The sequence below is a fragment of the Bos mutus genome, chromosome 18 (assembly GCF_027580195.1).
Source record: "Bos mutus isolate GX-2022 chromosome 18, NWIPB_WYAK_1.1, whole genome shotgun sequence".
Lineage (NCBI taxonomy): Eukaryota > Metazoa > Chordata > Mammalia > Artiodactyla > Bovidae > Bos > Bos mutus.
Genome location: NC_091634.1, coordinates 12,417,178 through 12,437,862, shown reverse-complemented (window position 1 = coordinate 12,437,862; position 20,685 = coordinate 12,417,178). Strand labels below are relative to the sequence as shown.

At 46.6% G+C, this 20,685-nt stretch overlaps 1 protein-coding gene and 1 pseudogene across 2 annotated transcripts; both read right to left on the bottom strand.

Annotated features, from left to right (window-relative positions):
* Positions 1–3,092, bottom strand: part of LOC102281961 (cytochrome P450 2B11-like) — a 28,974-nt pseudogene extending 25,882 nt beyond the window's left edge.
* A 149-nt stretch (positions 3,093–3,241) lies between these two features.
* Positions 3,242–20,303, bottom strand: LOC102282243 (cytochrome P450 2B4). Of its 2 annotated transcripts, XM_005890612.3 has the most exons (9): positions 20,090–20,298; positions 14,386–14,548; positions 14,088–14,237; positions 12,599–12,759; positions 10,970–11,146; positions 10,352–10,493; positions 8,629–8,816; positions 8,315–8,456; positions 3,242–4,343 (listed from the first exon to the last, which is right to left on the bottom strand). In XM_005890612.3, exons 1-9 carry the CDS (start codon positions 20,258–20,260, stop codon positions 4,153–4,155), a joined length of 1,485 nt encoding a protein of 494 aa, XP_005890674.1. In that variant the 5' UTR covers positions 20,261–20,298; the 3' UTR covers positions 3,242–4,152. The 2 variants fall into 2 exon arrangements, with proteins under 2 accessions (XP_005890674.1, XP_070243763.1); XM_070387662.1 differs by lacking the exon at positions 8,315–8,456 and having other exon boundaries at positions 20,090–20,303.
* Positions 20,304–20,685: the final 382 nt, after the last annotated feature.

Here is a 20,685-nt window from a genome sequence, read left to right as displayed (position 1 = left end):
CTAGAGGGAAAGTGGGGAAAGATAACGTGGGAGACTGGTTTGACATATACTCAGGATAATATACAAAATAGGTAACTGATACGAACTTCCTGCATAACACAGAGAAGTCTACTCAGTTCTCTGTAATGACCTATATGGGAATGGAGTCTAAAAGAGAGTGGATATATATGTGTGTGTGTGTGGCTGATTCACTTTGCTGCACCAGAGACCAACACGCCATTAGAAATCAACTATTCTCCAATAAAAAATTAATTAAAATTGTGAAACAGAAATTGTCACACAAAAAACATACTTACAGTAACCAAGGATAAAAGAAGGGAGGGATTACTTGGGAGATTGGGATTAACACATATACATTAATAGACATAAAATAGATAACTAATAAGAATTTACTGTACAGCACAGGGAACTCTACTCAATACTCTATAGTGACTTATATGAGAAAAGAATCTTAAAAAGAGTGTGTGTGTGTTAGTCACTGAGTCATGTCCAACTGTGATCCCATGGACTGTAGCCCACCAGGCTCCTCTGCCTGTGGGATTTTCCAGGCAAGAATATTGGAGTGGATTGCCATTCCCTTCTCCAGGGGATCTCTCAACCCAGAGATTAAACCTAGGTCTCCCACACTGCAGGCAGATTCTTTACTGTGTGAGCCATCAGGGAAGACCATAAGAAGAGTGGATATATCTACATGTATAATTGATTCACTTTGCTAGACAGCAGAAACTAACAAAACATTCTAAATCAACTATACTCCAATATAAAGTGAATTAGAGAAATGATACAGGACTTCTCTGTGGTACAGTGGGTAAGAATCCTCCTGCCACTGCAGGGGACACAGGTTTGATCCCTGGCCCGAGAGGATTCCACATGTTACAGAGTAGCTAAGTCCATGTACCACAACTACTGAAGTCCGTGTGCCTAGAGCCCGTTCTCCTCAACAAGAGAAGCCACCACAATGCGAAGCCCACACCCTCAACTAGAGAGTAGCCCCTGCTCTCTGCAACTAAAGAGAGCCCACAAGCAGCCTCAAAGACTCAGCTCGACCAAAAATTTTAAAAATTTTGTTTAAAAAAGAAGGTCTTAAGAAGCAACTCTTTCACTGCACCTTCCAAAGTACTAATGATCATTATCTATCCTTACTATGACTACTTTTTGAAAACCCATTTGGCACTTGTTATTAAACTGTACAGGGAACTGTGTTAAAAGTTTTTTTTTTTTTTAAAGAAAAGATTCTGGCACCCTAATGTTGACTGCAGCACTCTTCACAATAAGGAAGAAACAGAAGCAAAGTACATGTCCATTGACAGAGGCTTGGGTAAGAAGATATGGTGTATGTATACAGTGAAATATTACTTAGCCATAAAAAAGAACAAAACAATGCCATTTGCAGCAACGTGGATGGACCTAGATTATCAAATGAAGTGAAGTAAGAAAGAGAACAAGTATCTTATGATGTTGTTAATATGTGGAATACAATTTTAAAAAATGATATAAATGAACTTATTTCCAAAATAGAAGAAAGAGTCACAAATGTAGAAACAAATTTATGGTTACTGAAGAGAAAATATAAGGCAGAGAGGCAGGACAGGATAAATTAGGAGTTTGGGGTTAACATACACACCCATCTATATATTAATATAAAACAGGTAATCAACAAGGACCTCTATATAGCAGGGAACTCTACTCAATATTCTGTAATAACCTATATGGGCAAAGAATTTGAAAAGAATGAATATATGTATATGTTTAACTGAATCACTTCTCTGTACATCTGAAACTAGCACAAGAGTGTAAATCCACTATACTCCAATAAACTATTTTAATTAAAAAAAACAAAGATACTTCTTTCTTAACTCAACCCATCCTCCACTCCTTCTCGTAGGAATTCTGGTAGCTTCTCTATCCCATATCTAGGGCCAGATCATGGCTGGAAGAAGACAGCTCCCAAGGGAGTCTGGGGAACCCCATCCAAAGTTGACCTGCCTCCCTGAGCTCCCTTGCTAACTGGGAGCTCTTTCCCATTCATCCACCTCTTGCTTTCCACCCCCTGGTGCCCCTTCCATCTCACTGCCTACAATGACTTGAGTAAATCCTTGGGGTTCATTTTCAAAATGTTTCCCAGGACGGGCAGAGTCCAGGGTCCAGTGGGGAGGTGGCCCCGGGAGGCAGGGCAGCCCCAGAGGAGCAGGAGGCCAGTGAAGAGAATGAGAAGCAGGATGGCAGAGAGAGCCATGGTCCATGCCTACCTTCCATCCGATGTTCCTCTAAAAATGTAGATGTCTCTGTTCTTTGTTATTTTGCCCGATGGGTGTGGAGGTTGTGCCAGGATCCTGCCTTGGCAGAACTCCTGCTAACTCTCCAGAGACAAGACAGAGCCCAAAATTTGCAGGGGTTGCAGAGGCCATGAAGTTTTATCATCTCAGCAGATCCCAAGCCAGCTCCCCACGGGCCTTTGATGGGCTGGAGTTGTGGCCTGGTGGGCGATGCCATTGAACAGAGAGCACGTCCCCCACGGAAGAGGGGTGGTGCCAGCTGAAGGAATTTGTAGGGGCTGCACTTAGGGTGGTGGCCCTGCAAGGGTGGCTCTCAGACATTTTATCTGTGAGTTGCATTGGAACATAAGAGATTAAGCTTAGCTGGCCAGCAGAAGTGGGCCTCCTGTGCCCACTGGGGACAGGGGGTGTGTCTGCGCATCTGTGGAGCATGAGGTGTAGAGGAGGAGGCGGGGTCTGATGGAAGACCTAACTCCGTGTGGTCTGGGTTTAGGGGTTCATTGCTTTTTTCATTCATCCATCAGCAAATATTGTAGATACCTGTCTCCTACCACACACTGCCTCAAGTGCTGACGGTGGAGTGTTAAACAAGACAATAGGTTTTCCCTCAAGGAACAGGCATTGAGATGAAGCAGTTCTCACCTTCTGGAATGATCTCCAGTGATCTGACAATCAATGAGTCGTCTATAAGCTGGCAGGGATCACCACCAGACCCAGGGATGTCAGGCTTCTGATGTTTATTTGCAACTTGGGGCATTGGAGGGGGGATGTCAGGGAATCCAAGACTCCTGTATAGAGCCACACAGCTCAGGGGCCGTGGGCTGAGGTCCTTCATGGGAGGAAGCGGGTGGGAGAAGCAGGAAGATAAATAAGAAGGAGGACCACTCTGTGTAACCCATGGTCTACAACATGGATGTACCTCAAAAACACCACACTAAGTGAAAGAATCCAGACACGAAAGAACACACATTGCATGATCCGTTTATATGAAATGTGCAGAATAGCAAATTCATGGAGACAGCAAGCATTTGATTTTGCCAGGGGTTGAGCACAAGGGAAAATGGGGAATGACTACTAAAGGGTACCAGGCTTTCCTCTGGGTGATGAAAATGTTTGAAACTAGATGATGGTGATGGCCAGGATTGTGAATGAACTAAGTGCCACCTTGTTACACACTTGAGATTGGTTAGTTACAAGATATGAACTTCATCTTCATTTTAAACTCTATCTCAGGGACAGAGAGGAGCTGTGTAAAGAGTTTGGGTTCAAGAGCCAGGGACCCAGAGTGTGAATCTCGCTTCTCCACTCATTAGCCAGGTCACCTCAGACTATGCTGGTCATTGCATGGCCTCTGTTTACTCATCTGTACAATGGGCATGATCATTGTACTCACTGCATAGGGCTACTGGAAGGACTCAAGTGAGCTCATGGATGCACAGATCATGGAGCCCAAGGTGTGGACAAAGGGAGGCTGTGGTTATTCTCAAGATGGGAATAGTCACTTGGGTAAGCTCTGGCCTCAGAGGCAGAAATGCCGAGAGATACTGAGGCAAGTTTTCATTCTTTGCCTCATTTATTTAGCCATATATATATATATATATATATATATATATATATATATATATGTATACATCACTTGTGTAATTCTATTAATAGGTGAAAGGAAGACACCTCCTTGAGTTTAGAAGAGCTGCAGAAGGACAGAAGGAGGTGAGATGCAGATGCGACTTTCCCATGGAGGTGGCATCCATGGAGGGGAGGGATGCTCGCTCAGAGCACAGCCTGTCCAGAGGCAGAAAGACAGGGAGAGAGTTCAGGAGCCACTCTCTCCAAAGGTGGGGACACACGTGACCCTGGTATCCTTAATCACCTTCCCTTAGCCTCTTTGACGGGGCAGGAACTGGATCCGATAGTTTGGGGGCACGTTGCCCACTCCACTCTCCTGGGGAGTAAGGTCGATGTCCTCAGGGGCCACGGGGCTGGCCACGGAGAAGTTCTGGAGGATGGTGGTGAAGAAGAGGAATAATTCGATGCGGGCAATGCCTTCACCAAGACAGATACGCTTCCCTGTGAGGACAGAACAGAGGTTCACAATGTGGACACAAGGCACAGAATCTCGGATCACAGTGTACATCGGGAGCAGATACACATACTTTGCCTTGTCACACCCCAAAGCCCAGACACCTGTGTTCATTGCAACAAAGTTGTGTGGGATTAGCCTTTAACCTGTAGTCACGGTAGACTCTTAAGGGATTTCAAAACTCTCTGAAAGCCAGTGACAACTGTGAGGTGAATGTACCTTGCTCATTTTTCTGGGACAGAGTTTGTAAGCTTCTGTTCAATTTCCAGAGAGTTCTGTGGCTCCAGAGAATGGAAGGATGCTTGACTGTATGTGTGTGTTCATCTGCCTGCACATACAGACTGGTGCATATTTCTGACAATATTTTTCATGTCTGTCATACCTAATATGGGAAGAATGGTACCTATCTAGTAGGGCTCTTTTGAAGATAAAGAAGTTAGTGTTTTCTAAAATTTTTAGAGGACCTGACCAGTTCAGTTCAGTTCAGTTCAGTCGCTCAGTCGTGTCCAGCTCTTTGCAACCCATAGACTGCAGCACGCCAGGCCTCCCTGTCCATCACCAAGTCCCGGAGTTTACCCAAACTCATGTCCAACGAGTCGGTGATGCAATCCAACCATCTCATCTTCTGTCATCCCCTTCTCCTCCCACCTTCAATCTTTCCCAGCATCAGGGTCTTTTCATATTAGTCAGTTCTTCTCATCATGTGGCCAAAGTATTGGAACTTCAGCTTCAGCATCACTCCTTCCAATGAATATTCAGGACTGATCTCCTTTAGGATGGACTGTTACTAAAGGCAAATGTAGTGAGTACCTGCGTTGGTTTCTGGGTGTGTGTAGTGGGGAGTTTGTATGCCAGGTGTGTCTCTGGCCCTATGTATATTTACATGTCTCTGTGTTTTCTCCTTATCTCAGCCTGGGAGCCATGGGCTCCAGGAGTTCTAAAAAAAAAAAATGTAACATTGTGTGCAGGACTGATGGTCATGGGATGTGAGTGGACAGCTTCCACGAGATTCTCAGAGGGATATGGATCCCCCCCACCACAGTTCTAAACCATGAACTTGGAGGGAAGTGAGAACGGAAGGAGCCAGAAGAAAGGCTGAGACCCTGACAGCCTCTCTCTTTTTAAAAAAATTTAATTTGATTTGATTTTTTTTGGCTGCACCGAGCGGCCTTTGAGAACCTCAGTTCCCTGACCAATGATCGAACCTTTAGTCCCTGCTGTGGAAGCCCAGAGTCAACCCCTGGATGACCAAGGAATTCCCCCTCAAGTCTTCCAAGTGGTTAGACTTTATGCCCATTGGAGGTAACTGGAGAAGGGTCTACATCTTCTAGGCTCATTTAGAAATTAAGACACAGGAGCATAACAATACTCAGAGTGGTGCTCCCAGCTGATTCTTCTCCTGTAACTGGTTCTGCAACAACGCTCTTCCAAGAACAGTCTGACTCCTGCTCCCTCCAACCCACTCCTTCCCATTACTCAGGCTCTGCAACTGGACACCCTCTGGCTCTTTCTCTCTGCCCATGGCCGTCTGCCTCAGTCTTTTTCTCTGTCTATACCTTCTGCCAGGCACTGTATTTTTCTTTTTCTCTTCCCTGTTCCGCCTTCTTGAATCTTATGTAACTCCCTTTCTCTGTCTATTTGAGTCTGATTCTCCCTTCAGTGCCCTTGGTTTTTTCAGTCTCCCTGCACAATCTCTCCTTTCCTCTCCTTCAGTGTTTCTTCCTCGCTGCTTATGTCACTCTCTTTTCCTCTCTCTGTCTTACTCTTTCTCAGCCTCTTCTTTCTCCACCTCCCTCTATTACCTCATATTCACTCTAAGTCTCTTTCTAGTGTTATCTCTCCTGTCTTTCTCTGTCTCTCTCTCTCTCTCTGTTTCTCACTCACTCTATCTTTATCTGTCTGTCTGTCTCTGTTTTTGTTTGCCACATCTCTGCCTCTCTTAAAACTTAGGACAAGACTGTTTAATGGAGAAACTGACCCTCACCCACCGCCCAGACCCCACAGGTCCCCTGGCTCTCACTGAAGAAGAACTAAGGAGGGAGGAGCCACCCCTGCTGATCCAGTGGACAAGACTCCAAGCTCCCAATGCAAGGTAACTAGTTCGATCCCTGGTCGGGGAACTAGTAATAAGATTCCCACATACCGCAATCGAGCCTGTGCAGCAACTACTGAGTCCACATGCTCTAGAGCCCCTGCAACACAACACCCAGCGCAGCCAAAAATTTAGAAAGAAATGAGAGAGGAAGCCATTGCACTGGGCAGAGCTAGAGGCCCTGAGTCACTGGAGTCACCGGTGCGATTCAAAACTAGGGACTTGATGCTGGGGTCCACCTTCCTCCCCAAGGAGGAGAACCTGGGCATTGGGATTTCCTCTGGTTGGGGTCAAAGAGCAGAGAATAGGGAGAGAGTGAAATCAAAGCAGGTCAAGACCCTCCCTGGCTCCCTAGTTCCAGCAGAACAAATTCAGTCTTCCAGTCTTCAAGGCCCCACCCAGCTGAGCTCTTCACCCTTCTTGTTCAGTTGCTAAGTCGTGTCCAGCTCTTTGCGACCCTACAGACTGCAGCATGCCAGGCTTCCCTATCCTTTACCATCACTGAGAGTTTGCTCAAACTCATGTCCATTGAGTCAGTGATACTATCCAACCATCTCATCCTCTGTCGCCCTCCTCTCCTCCTGCCTTCAGTCTTTCCCAACATCGGGGTCTTTTCAAATAAGTCAGTTCTTCTCATCAGGTGGCCAAAGTATTGGAGCTTCAGCTTCAGCATCAGCCCTTCCAATGAATATTCAGGGTTGATTTCCTTTAGGATTGACTGGTTTGATCTACTTGCAGTCCAAGGGACTCTCAAGAGTCTTCTCTAGCATCAGAATTCAAAAGCATCCATTCTTCAGTGTTCAGCCTTCTTTATGGTCCATCTCTCACATCCATACATGACTAATGAAAAACCATAGCTTTGACTATATGGATCTTTGTCTGCAAAGTGACGTCTCTTATTTTTAATACACCGTCTAGGTTTGTCATGGCTTTTCTTCCAAGGAGCAAGCATCTTTTAATTTCATGGCTGCAATCATCATCTGCAGTGATTTTGGAGCCCAAGAAAATGAAATCTACCAGTTTCCACTTTCTCTCCATCTATTTGCCATGAAGTGATAGGACTGGATGCCATGATCTTCATATTTTAAATGTTCTTTCACCCTCATCAAGTGGCTCTTTAGTTCCTCTTCACTTATCTCTTCTTTGCCCTTCTCTTCTGTAACCCACATCCCAGTCTTCCTGAGTTCTTTTTCAGATGAGCCATGCCATCTCCACCTTCAGGCTCTGCCCTTGCTTCTCCCTCTGAGAGAACATGCCTTCCAGTGGCTGGTTGATACTCCCACATGATGTCATAGCTTAGAAGACACTGTTTAGGGTAAGCTTTTCCTCACAGACCCACCAGGAGTAGTCAGTATTCCCTATTTGATGTTCCCCAAACCCCCATTACAGCAGTTATCATAATTACGATTCGTTACATGAATAAGAGTTGACCTCTGAGCACTTACTTTAGTCAAGGAGCTCTAAGCCCACTGCAACATTTATTCATTTAATTATAGATTTTTCTGTAACCTTATGACCCATGCTTATCTCCTTTGTTGGACTGTAAACTTCCTGGGGCAGGAACTGTGTCTCTTCATGACTTGTCTGATGCGTTATCTTCAACCTCTGATAAAATGTTCCGTTCATAGTGGTGCTCAACAGATTTGATGCCTGTGTGTAGAGAGGTGTAATTGTGTCCCTTACAGAGCTGTGCCTTTGGGATGTGATCTTGGTTCTCAAGCCCCCTCTAGTGTTGGTGTGAAGATGAGATGAGTTAATACAGGTAAAGCAACTGGCACAAAGAAACTGCTCAATGAACAAAGACCTCTCTTGGATTGTCTTCAAGAGGTCACGGCACCTGCAGTCTGGAATGCAGGCCCAGCTTACCTATGGAGAAGGGCATAAAAGCATCATTTTTCTTCACTACCCCGTTGGCATCCAGAAAGTGGTCAGGGTTGAAGTCATTTGGTTTCTCAAAGTAACACGATTCATGGAGAGCAGAGCTCAGGACGGGATAGACTTCTGTGCCCTGAGGGAGGGTCACAAGATTGAAAGATATCGCCATTTCCTCCCCAACCCACCCCTACACATAATGAACCAAGGGTGAGTGATAAAACCAAAAAGAGGTCAATGTTGGCAGATGAAGGAGAACCCAGGAGACCCACACAAGGTAGAGATGGGAGCCCAGTGAGGTGTTATACCTTGGGAAGGATGTACCCTCGGAAATGAGTGTCTTTAGTGACCATGTGGGGCACACCAATGGGGATGAGGTCCGCAAATCTCTGAATCTCATGGATGACTGCGTCCGTGTATGGCATTTGGGCTCTGTCATCCAGGGCTGGAGGGCGATATGAGCCAATCACCTGGTCAATCTCCTTTTGGATTCTCTCTGCACAGAAGAATGGGACCAGTGAACCTCATTTATATTCCTATGTTGGAACACAGTTCAGTGTTCTATGAACATTGGTCTGTTCATTTCCAGGCCAATGAGCCCAGAAAACATATAGGAAATGGTTAGGTCATTGGCACCCCTCTGAGTAACCAGCTTGGGGTAGGAGGAGCAATGGGAAAACTACAAGAATTTTCACTCTTTAATATCTAATGAATATTATGGATTTTCTCCCAACATACACAAGCAAACACACACACGTGAACCCCAGTTTTGCTCAGAATTTCAGACTAAAAACCCAAAGCTATGAACCTATCAAAGTTCCTCCTCTAAGATGAGTAGAAAATGAACTAATATTTATTGTGTGTATCTTATAGATGAGGCACTGTACTAGGTCCTCAGGAATATAATTGTAAAACACATCAGTGGATTAACCCATGAACAACTGGATAAATAAATAAATACATCAAGCAGTAGATCAATTCATGAATGGAAAGACTGGTAAATGGAAGAATGCTAATGAATGGATGTATTATTAACTTATCAAAGATTAATTTATTACTAAATGATCCATAGACAAATAAATAAATGAACTTGATGAACCAATAACTCATATGAGTGGTTGGATGGCTAAATTTATGGAAGAACATTGTGAATGAATACATTTAAAGGAACAGGTAAACAGAGGAATAAGTGGGTGGTTGGATGGACTGAATGATAAATGTATAAATCAAGGTGAATAAATGAGTGAATTATTAAATAAATAAATGAAAAGATAGATGGATGAAGGATGAAGTGAAAAACAAGCGATGGAAGGATTAAGGTAGGTAACCTAGTTTTAGAAAAACAGATGGATGGATGAATGAATGAAGGAACAGATGAATCAGCGACAAACAGTTCATTCAATGAATTGCTATTTCAAATGATCAACAGATGAATCAGTTTGTCCAAATAAAGCATGGATATATATATATCCTAGATGAGTCATAGATGAAAGAATCTGAGTGCACAGGTTGACTGATGAGTTGAAAGGACAGATGGATAAATGATGGGTCAATCTTTAAATGATAGGAAAAACAGTGGGAAAACAGATTGACAGATTTTTTTTTTTTTGGTGATGCTGCACTACTTGCCAAATCTTAGTTTCCTGACCAGGGATTGAACCCAGGGCCATGGTAGTGAAAGCACTGAGTCCTAACCACTGCACCTCCAGGGAACTCCCCAAATTGACAGATTCTTCATTAATCCTTCTACCAACAGGGCTGGCTTAGTTGGGTAGATCATTCAAGACCTGCACTGCTCGGGGGACTTCCCTGGTGGTCCAGTGGTTAAGACTGCACACTGCCACAGCATGAGGTGCGAATTCCATCCCTGGTCAGGGGCCAAGTGAAAAACAAAAACCAAAACAACCCTCAGGGCTCCTGGTATAAGAGGGGGATGCTGCCTCTCTCATTCACCAAAGACCTCTAGCCCCATTTCTGTACCTGCAAAGGGGTCAGAACCCCCTCCCCAGTGTCTGCCCCCAGCTCGCCCACCTGTGATGTGGGGGTATTTGAGCATGAGCAGGAACCCATAGCGGAGCGTGGTGCTGGTTGTCTCCGTGCCAGCAAAGAAGAGAGACAGAACAGACATGATGAGGTTCTGATGATCGAACTGGCTTTGGGGGTTGGACTTATCCTGAAACCAGATGGGTGGGGTTCACATCAGGGGAGGCCGGGGGCCCTGCTGTCCACCCCTCTTCTCTCCGGGTCCCTCCACCTGGTTCTGGGTCTCACACCGTCTGGCCCTTCCCCCTTTCCTCTATGCTCTGTGTGTCCCACCATCTCTCTATCTCGGTCTCAATCACTCTTCGCTCTGTCTTGCTCTGTTTCAATCATCTTGCATCTCTTTGGTGTGTTTGTCCCCCTTCCTCTCCCAGTCTCTTTCTGCCTCTGTGACTTTTTCACCAGCTGCTGTAGTTTTCCCCCTTGTCCTGTATTTCCCGTACCTCTGTCTCCTCACTACCATCTCCCCGCTCTTTCCTCTCTCCCTCTGCTCCCTTCCGAATCTCCCCTTCCCTCTCCCTCCCGCCACTGCTCTACTCCTTTCCCGTCCCTTCTCACTCTGCATCTTTTCTCCTCCCTTCCACCCCCATTGCCTCTCCCAAATCCCACTTTTTCCATGCGGAGCAGGTAGCAGTCAATGAAATCCCGGGGGGCGTTGGGGTCGAGGGTCTCACGGTGCTGCTCCACACTGCGGCCAATGAAGACGTTGATTTCCTGCAGGTTTTTGTAGATTTGCCTGTGTGAGCCAGGAAAGTACTTCAAGAAGCTGGAGTAGAGCTCGAACAGCTGCAGGAGAGAAGGGGCTGTGAGGCCCTTGCCGGGTTGAGCTAGCCAGTCACAGGGAGGGACAGCCCTTCTGGCCCCCAGTACCTTCACAAGGATCTCTGTTTTCCTGTCTCTCTCTCCATCTCTCTCTGCCTCTCTGGGGTATCTTGGTCTCCCTGTCTCTGTCTCTCTCTCCACCTCTCAGCCTCTGTCTCCCTCTGGCTCTTACTCTGTATCTGAGCCCCTCACTCACTGCTTCTGTGTCTCCTTTGTGTAAGAGATCACATTTTTCTCTTTCTGCATCCTTCCCCCTCTCCTTGTGTCTTCTTGTTAGTCTCTCACCCACCTGTCTCTCTCTTTTCCACCTCTCCTCATCTCCATGGGTCTCCTGCTCATCCACCCTCTGGCCTGTCCCTGCCTACCCCAGCCATTTTATCTGTTCTGCTCAAACCTCTCTCTGTCTCTTTCCACCTGTTGCATCATCCTTGCTGTGTCAGGCGTTGATATCATGATGCTTACACAGAATGAAGCTGCTGACTATTTGGGAGCATATGTCTATTGCTTTGCCTAACGAGAAATGTAACATCTAACTTGTTGCCAACAATTGCAAAAAATGCAGGATAGTATAAATTATAATGTGGAATTCCTCCTTCACCTATCCTTCTAGAGATAACATAGTTAACTGTTCGGCAGATCTCCTTTCAGACTTTTCCCCTCTCTGTGGTTCTCTGTGAGAGGAGAAAATTGAAACCCCATGTTGGACTTGTGCAAGTACTCATCTGAAGCTCCTTCCAGATTTTCCAGGCCTGACTCTCCACTAGGAGGTCATGGGAATTTGTATTTTTGATATTCGTTCCTGTGACTCTGACCTGCACTTTTGGTTGAGAACAACAGCCAGGCAGACTTTTCTGAAGTTTCACTTTTTAACTTAACATACAATAGGGGTGGGGCTTCCCTGGTGGCCCAGAAGGTAAAGAATCTGCCTACAATCTGTCTGGGTTAGATCCCTGGGTCGGGAAGATCCCCTGGAGGAGGAAACGCAACCCCTTCCAGCATTCATGCCTGGAGAACTGCACGGACAGAGGAGCCTGGCAGGCTACAGTCCTTGCGATCACAGAGTCAGACACGACTGAGGTACTAACACTTTCACTTTTCACAATAGGGGTATTTCTAGGTTAATTGGGAAAGACAAACTTTATCATTTTGTTTTAAAAGAGGAGCATGTTCATGTGTGTGTCTTTGATTCCTCTTTCTGTTTCTCCCTCCTCCATTACTCCCTTTTCTTCCTCTTACTCTCTCAGTTCTTGTCTCACCATCTCTCCCTTCCCCCAGGTCTCTGTGTCCCTGTCTCTCTCTCTCTCTCTATGTGTTGTCTTTGCCCCTCTTCTGGCTGGAAGCTGCATTTCCGGTTCACAAAAGCAAATCACCCCTCTCCCCTGCCTGGATGTCCACTTGAGCTCTGCCCTCTCAGACCTGGCTGGACAGGGAGCTGATGAGCACGAAAGATTGGAATAACAACTCCAGCAGCCTCAGGAACTCAGGATCTCTGTAATCAAAGCGTTTTCCAAAGACAATGGAGCAGATGATGTTGGCGGTGATGGAGTGGAAGTAGAAGACAGGATCCTGGAGGGCTCCTAGAGGGAAAGGAGTGGGTGACAGGGCACAGACTCAAATGCCTGGGGAGCTGTCTCTGTGTGACTCTCCTCTGTCACTCAGTCACAATGAATAAAGGGAAACACACACACACACACACACACACACACATCATAACAGCCAACACTCGCTAGCCTGGAAGTTGTGCCAGGCCCTATTCTAAGCACTTCACATATTATTGTATTAAATTCTCATCTCAGTCCTGTGAAGAAGGTGCAGAGCAGGTGTTCAATCAATTACATGTGCCATTTACAAAGCTCTGTTCTCCTGGTTCCTTAACTGTCCACCCTGCACCCCACCCCCTGCCATCTTTTTTGTCCACCTCTAGAGTTCTCTGGTCTTTTAGGAACTGTTCTGCACTTGATTGTTGATGTTTAGATGTGCCAAGCTCACCCCAGTCAGAGGGAGGGTGGGCTGTGCACCCAGGAGTGTCAGGTCAGTGCAGTCTCCCTCCCTGGGTCTCGCCTGGCCATCATCTCTTGTTCCCTTGCACACCCTTTCCTGAGCCTGTCTGTCTCTCTCTAACCTTCGTGCCTCAGTTTCTCTCTGCCGTTGCTCCTTCCTGCCTCTCTGAGTCTCTTCTCTTTTTGGCTCAGTCCCTCCATCTCTCTCTTTCTTCCTCTCTGTGTCTCCATCTGAATCCCTCTGTCTCCTCTGGTCTCCCTTCTGAGTCCCTCCGTCCTTATACCTCTATAGCTCCCTGTGGCTCTGCCTCTTCTTCCCAAACTCTCCATTTATGTCTCAAAATCTCTTAAGAAAGCATCTTGTCACCTCTATATCTCAGACACACGTTTCTGAGGAATCCTAAACCCACCGGAAGTGCCCACCTGACTTCCTAAGAGCAGAAAACCCTGACTGCCCCTCTTGCTCACTGCCAGTTGTTCACCCAAAGAAAGGAAAACACAGTTTGTCCTTTAAAAAAAAAAAAAAATCTGTAGTTTTCTCTTTTTCTCTCTTTACTTTCTTTTTACTGAAGTCACATTTTGGCCCTTGACAGATACAATCAGACCATGAACTGGTTCCCTTGAACACAGGCAATTAACGTGCTATTTACTGTCTGAGTCGTCTTCGAGTTCCTCTTGACACTACACTTCCGTATCTCTCCTGCCCCTGCATTTCTCACCTACCCACCTCTGCCCCTTCTCTCTGCCCCTCTCTCTGTCCCTGCTCCTCTGACCGTCTCCCAAGCTCTGTCTCTTCTCTGTCTCTACATCTCTCTCTCTACCCAACTATACCCTCTGTCTTTGGGCTACAGTCCTCTCGCAGCTTCCCGTGTTTCTCTCCTGCCCACCCCCGCCCCAGGGCTCACCCTGGGATTTCCGAAGCTCCTCCACCAGACACTGAGCCTCCTCCTGAATCCGCTCCTCCACGCCCCGCTTTCCCATCCCGAAGTCCCTCATGGTGGCCAGAGAGAATCGCCGAAGGGCCTTCCAACGTTCCCCATTGGCAAAGACAACACCTGGGGTTTAGGAGAGGCTTGGGTTGCAGAGGAATTTTCAAGGAGACTCTGGGTCCCGCTCCACCCTTTCCCTTCCCTTCCCAGCCTCATGCACCCCAATCCCCATCCTCCATCCCCTGTCCCTTCCCAGTGGCCCTGAGGTCCTTACCGTATCCCTGGAAAATTGGGTCAACAACGGCGATCTTCGCTCGGCCAGAGAAGACCTCGGCCTGGTCCACCAGGGCCTCCCGAATGGCCTCTGTCCCGCATATTATGACCACTGGCCTTGGCCCCAGGTACACCGTGAAGACATCCCCATATTTCTGTTGGAACTGCCAAGCACACCCACAGCCAGTGTTGCTATTAGTCAGTATGCACCTCTGTCGCCATCTCCAGTTTTAAACCAGTAAAACACTTGTGTGTGTGTGTGTTAGTCAGTTGTTTCTGACTCTTTGTGACCCCATAGACTGTAGCCCACCAGACTTCTCTATCCATGGAATTCTCCAGGCAAGAATACTTGAATGGGTTGCCATGCCCTTCTCCAGGGGATCTTCCCAACCCAGGGATCAAACCTGGGTCTCCTGTATTGCAAGCAAACTCTTTACCATCTGAGCCACCAAGGAAGCCCTAAAACACTTATATATAGATTGGTAATTAAACACTTGCATATAGATTAATAACTAGCCACTGCCCCAAGACCTTACACCCTAGTCTGCCTTTTTGCTTCCCAGAACCCAGCGATTAAAAGATTAACCCATGATCCAGCCCAGTCCACAGTGTTCGGCTTGGTTGGTGTCTTAAGCAGCGTGTGTGTGCTAAGTCACTTCAGTTGTGTCCAACTCTTTATGATCCTATGGACCATAGTCCGCCAGACTCCTCTATCCATAGGATTCTTGAGGCAAGAATACTGGGGTGGGTTGCCATGCTGTCCTCCAGGGGATCTTTCTGACCCAGGGATCGAACCAACGTCTCTTACATCTCCTGCATTGACAAGTGGGTTCTTTACCACTAGCACCACCTGGAAAGCCCCCTAAGAAGCACAGATGGTTAAATATTCCTATTAATAATTTCACCCAAGCCCAGGTGGAGAAGGCAATGGCACCCCACTCCAGTACTCTTGCCTGGAAAATCCCATGGATGGAGGAGCCTGGTGGGCTGCAGTCCATGGGGTCGCTGAGAGTTGGACAGGACTGAGCAACTTCTCTTTCACTTTTCACTTTCATGCATTGGAGAAGGAAATGGCAACCCACTCCAGTGTTCTTGCCTGGAGAATCCCAGGGACGGGGGAGCCTGGTGGGCCGCCGTCTATGGGGTCGCACAGAGTCGGACACGACTGAAGTGACTTAGCAGCAGCAGGTGATATTAGTTGAATCTGGTGAGATCTCCCTGGCATCTCAACTAAAGAATCATCCTTCTTGGAACTTCCCTGGTGGTCCACTGGCTACGACTCCGAGCTCCCAATGCAGGGGCCCATGTTCAATCCCTGCTCAGGGAACTGGATCCCACTAAGCTTTTGCATGCTGCAGTGAAAAGCAGCTAAGACCTAGCACAAGCAAAATAAATAAAATATTTTTTAAAAAACCATCCTTCTTGTGACCCACCTTCAACCCCCATCTGCCTCCTGGCAATTTGCCCAGAGAACCACCCAACCACTTGGGAGGCATGAAGGTAAAGTGATGGCCTTCTGGGGGTTATCACGAAATTTGAAAAAGTCATAACATCAAGTCTTGCCACTGGGCCAACAGCTCAACAGTATTTATTGAAGCTGGAGGCATGTATGCTGAGTAACTCAGCCACTTCATTCCCAGAAACACACTCAACTAAAATGCATACAAGTGCTCAGCAAAATAAAACACAAGGAGATTCATAGATGCCTTATAATAAAATGCTCTGCAACATAGGGAATAAACAACTAGTGATGAATTCATATCGTGGACTACTATGCAACCATGAAAATGAACAAACCACTGCTGCAAGCAACAAGAATGAAACTCACAGATGTAATGTGGAGTGAAAGCAACTAGACCCAGAAGAGTTCCTATGCCATAATTGTATTTATATGAAATTCAGAAACAGATAACAGGAACTTATGGTGTCAGAATAATAGGAGGGTAGTGACTGGAAGGGGGACTGAAGAAGGTTTCTGGGCATGAGCCAAGTTCTTACGTATCTGTACGTCAACTCTATTAGTATCTTCATTTGAGAAAATTCACTGAACTGAGCACTTAGGATTTGTGTACTTTACCCTAAAGGTTAAACTTCAATTACAAATTGACTTACAGAAGAAGAAAGACAAACAGCATATGATACCACTTATATGTGGAATCTAAACTATGACACAGTCAGGGAACTAAGACTCTGCATGCTGCACAACGTGGCCAAAGAAATAATAATTAAATTAAGGTAACAGTGTAAAAAAGAAAGAAAAAGTGACACAAATGAAACAAATATGACACAAATGAACATCCCTAGGAAATAGAAACAGTTGTTGTCGAGGGGGAGGCCATGTGAATGGAGTGGGAGGTGGGGCATAGCAGATGTAAGCTTTTACATATGGAATGGATAGACAATCAAGTCCTATTGTATAGCACAGGGAACTATATTCAATATCCTGAGATAAATCATAATGGAAAAGAAGATTTTTAAAAAGGAATGCATATATATGTGCAACTGAATCACTTTGCTCTACAGCAGAAATCAGCAAAACTTGGTAAATCAACGATACTGCCATTTCAAAAATTGATTTAAAAAGTTGACTTAAAATTATAAAAAGGTTAAGTGTATTGAAAACTCTCTCACAGTGATCTCTGCAAACTTCCTTTCCTGTGTTACCCACAATCCTTTCACTACACACCCCACCCTATCTTGAAACCAGAGCTGTCTGATTAAAAGGTAAATTGATTAATATCCCTAACCTGTGTCAAACCATCTAGCACTCCTACTACCCTGAAAGTAAGACCTGAAGTTTCCCCATAGTGGACAGAGCCCCCATGATGTTGCCCCATTACACCTCTGATATCTCCACCCACACACACACAGATCCTTTGATTGCACAGATCCAGGTTCCCTGTGGCTCCCCAAACATGCTGAGCTTGCTCCTGCTTCTGAGTTTTGGAACTGATACCTGTCGCTCATTGATATCTTCCACAGGCATCTTTCAGGGTGTCTGATCAGCAACAAGGCAAGATGGAGCCTTTCCTTCGCCACTCATTCTAAAGTAGCTTCAAGGAACTCCTGTCACTTTTAAAATATATATATTTATTTTTAATCAGAGGATAATGACTTTACAACATTATGTTGATTTCTGCCATATGTCAACATGAATCAGTCGTAGGTACACCTATGTCCCCTCCCTCTTGAACCTCCTTCCCACCTCCCGCCCCACCCCACTGCTCCAGGTTGTCACAGAGCCCTGGTTTGTAGCTCCCGCCACTCTTGAGAATATCACCTTGCTTTATTTTAATCACAGTTCTTACCAACCTAATATGTCCTTCTCTGTTTGTGTGCCCTAATGCCACACCACCAATGCCCAGAACATTTTCTGGCACACAGAAGGTGCCCAGTAAGTTACCATTGAATGAATGAATAGATTGAGTATTAATGAGCACTTGCTGTATACCAAGCTCTATGCACTGTCTAGTCCTCACAACTCTCTTATGAGGCAGGCATTCTTATCATCACGACCTCATCTTGCTGAAGAGAAGCTAAGATTCAATGAGTAAGAGTTGAATCTGGAACACAAACCCTCATCTGTCTGACTCCAGAGGATTTGGAAATAAATCATGACACCTACTAACCTACGACCTCTTTCTCTCCCTCCCTCCATCTGTCTCTCTCAACCTCTCTCTCGCTCTCCAAAGACGCAATGAGAATGGAGGATCATGGGGAAATTCCCTGGTGGCCCAGTGGTTGGAATTCCAAGCTCCCACTGTAGGGGGTACGAGTTCAATCCCTGGTTGGGGAATTAAGATCCCACATGCCCACATGACAGGACCGGGAAAAAAGAGGATCACGGACACACAGAGGATCCTTGCGAGGACTATAGAAGAGATTTAGGGGGTCTGGAGCTAGCAAAAATTTATGCAAAATATCTGTGAATATTTGTGGGGGAGGGGATCCATCGTGCCTTAAACTCCCGAAGGATTTAGTGATCCCCAAGTTGTCAGGAGACCCAGGAGAAGGGGTTTTGATCCCTGGGTGGGGAAGATCCCCTGGAGTAGAACATGGCAACCCACACCAGTATTCCTGCCTGGAGAATCCCATGGACAGAGCAGCCTGCCAGTCTACAGTCCATGGGGTCACAAAGAGTCGGACACAACTGAGTATGCATGTGATAACAATAAATAAAATAACAAAGTGTTAGGCACTTCCGTCTATGAAGGAGAAGAAAAGGCCTCCATGCTGGACTCGCACATCCCCTCTGTGAAGTCCCAGGGTGTAAGTACGGACCAGTGCCTTCCCTGGGCTGCCCTCACTATCTATTTCTCTAAGGTGAGGGCGACACCTCTTCTGGCCCACGAGGTGCTGTAACCGAGACCTGATGAATTCCCTCCACGATACAAATAAATCCTAGCCACATAGTTCTGAGTGAAGAAACTAAGTCCAGGTGTTTCCACAAAAGTCGTGGTGTTTACCCTTGTGATGAAAATGAAATAATACCCACTTGGGGGCTCCACGTCTGTGATAAAACACTCTCCCTTAAAATCAAAGGGTGGTCCAGTGGTTAAAAATCCAGTTTCCAATGCAGAGGACACAGTTTCGATCCCTGGTCGGGAAACTAAGATTCCACATGCCACAGAGGAACTAAACTGGAGGGCTGCAACTAGAGAGCGCTTGAGCTCTGAGCCTGCACACTCTAGAGCCCATGGGCTACAGCAAGTGAACCTGGCACACCACAACTAGAAGAAGTTTGCACACCACAACAAAGAACCAGCGGAGCTCAGCAACAACAAAAATTAAACAGATGACAAGCCCAAGACTCAGGAGTGTGGTCACTGCAGGGTTGGGGGGAGGGGACAGAGGCACCTGGGGCTGCTGGAAGTTACTGTCAAGTGTTCCCTAAGCCTAACCTGTTGGGGTTGGGCTCACAGGCGTAGATTACATGGTGCATGTGCTCGGTTGCTCGGTCACATCTGACTCCTTGCAGCCCCATGGACTGTAGCCCCTCAGGCTCCTCTGTCCATGGAATTTTCCAGGCAAGACTACTGGAGTGGGTTGCCATTTCCTACTCCAAGGGATATTCCCAACCGAGGATTCGAACCCACTGACAGGCAGATTCTTTACCACTGCACCACCTGGGAAGCCCATGGATTACATTATTAATACATAAATAGATCATCAATCAGGAAATCATGCCTAGAGAGCAGTGATACAGGACCTGGTAAACACTCCAGTGTCAGCTACTCATTGCACATTAATGTTTATGATTAGTAAGAACTTTGGACTTGGCCTCTCGTTCCATTCTCCCTCCCTCCTCCTCTTTGTCTGGCGCTGGCTGGGACTAATCTTTGTCAGCTTTTGTTGCCAGAGGAGAAACCTATTGACAGGTACTACCACCTCTTTTCTCCCTCTCTCCCAAGTCTCTGCCTTGGGAGAAGGGGACAGAGGAGCAGGGATTTCTATACCCCTGGCTCACACCCAGACACCTCTTCATGCCTGCCTACCCTCTCCAGGGACAGTGCCCACACACTTCCATATGAGCAAGGGACACCTCTGACTGCCTGATCCACCACACTTCAGCTCCACATCCCTTCCTCACCGAACTTCCCACAGCCCACCCCTGAGCCTAGAAGGATGCCTCACATCTGCTGGTGAATGATCCCCAAGGACGGAGGCAAGGAGCCACCCTCAGATCCCGCCCACCTGAGTCTCACCCTCAGGAAGGATTTGAGCAGGCCTTTTCTGTCCATCTGCAGAAGGTTCCCCAGGAAGGGCAGAGGACGGGGGCCAGGCGGGAGGCGGCCATGGGCCTTTGGGCGGCCTCTGGCCAGGAGGACCAAGAGTCCGGTGAGCAAAGCAAAGAGAAGGAGCACGCTGAGCTCCATGGCCGAAGTCCCACGGTCTTCCAACCTGCTGGGCTTCTGGCTGAGCCTTTTATACTAAGCCTGCGCCAACACCCAGTTATGTAACACCATCCATTCCCTGGTGTCCTTCGAGAGTCTGAACTCAAAAGAGAAGGAGCACACACTTCCTGCTCTGACAGTCAGCTGACCTTCTCCCCTGATACCTCTACAGCCCTTCCCTAGATGCTGGCAGAGACACCATGGTAGCAATAACAAGGTCCGCATAAGCCTGTTTACTTTGTGGGTATGGAGAGAACTCGTTGTCTCCTTGCTTTAGCTGTGTTAGTGGGTTTGTGTTTACATACTTTGGTACATACCTGCTTGCGTGATTCTTACACATGAAAGAGGGTTTGTATTTATGTGAACATGCCCATGTGTGTTTCTGTACATGAGTGTGAGTGTGCTTA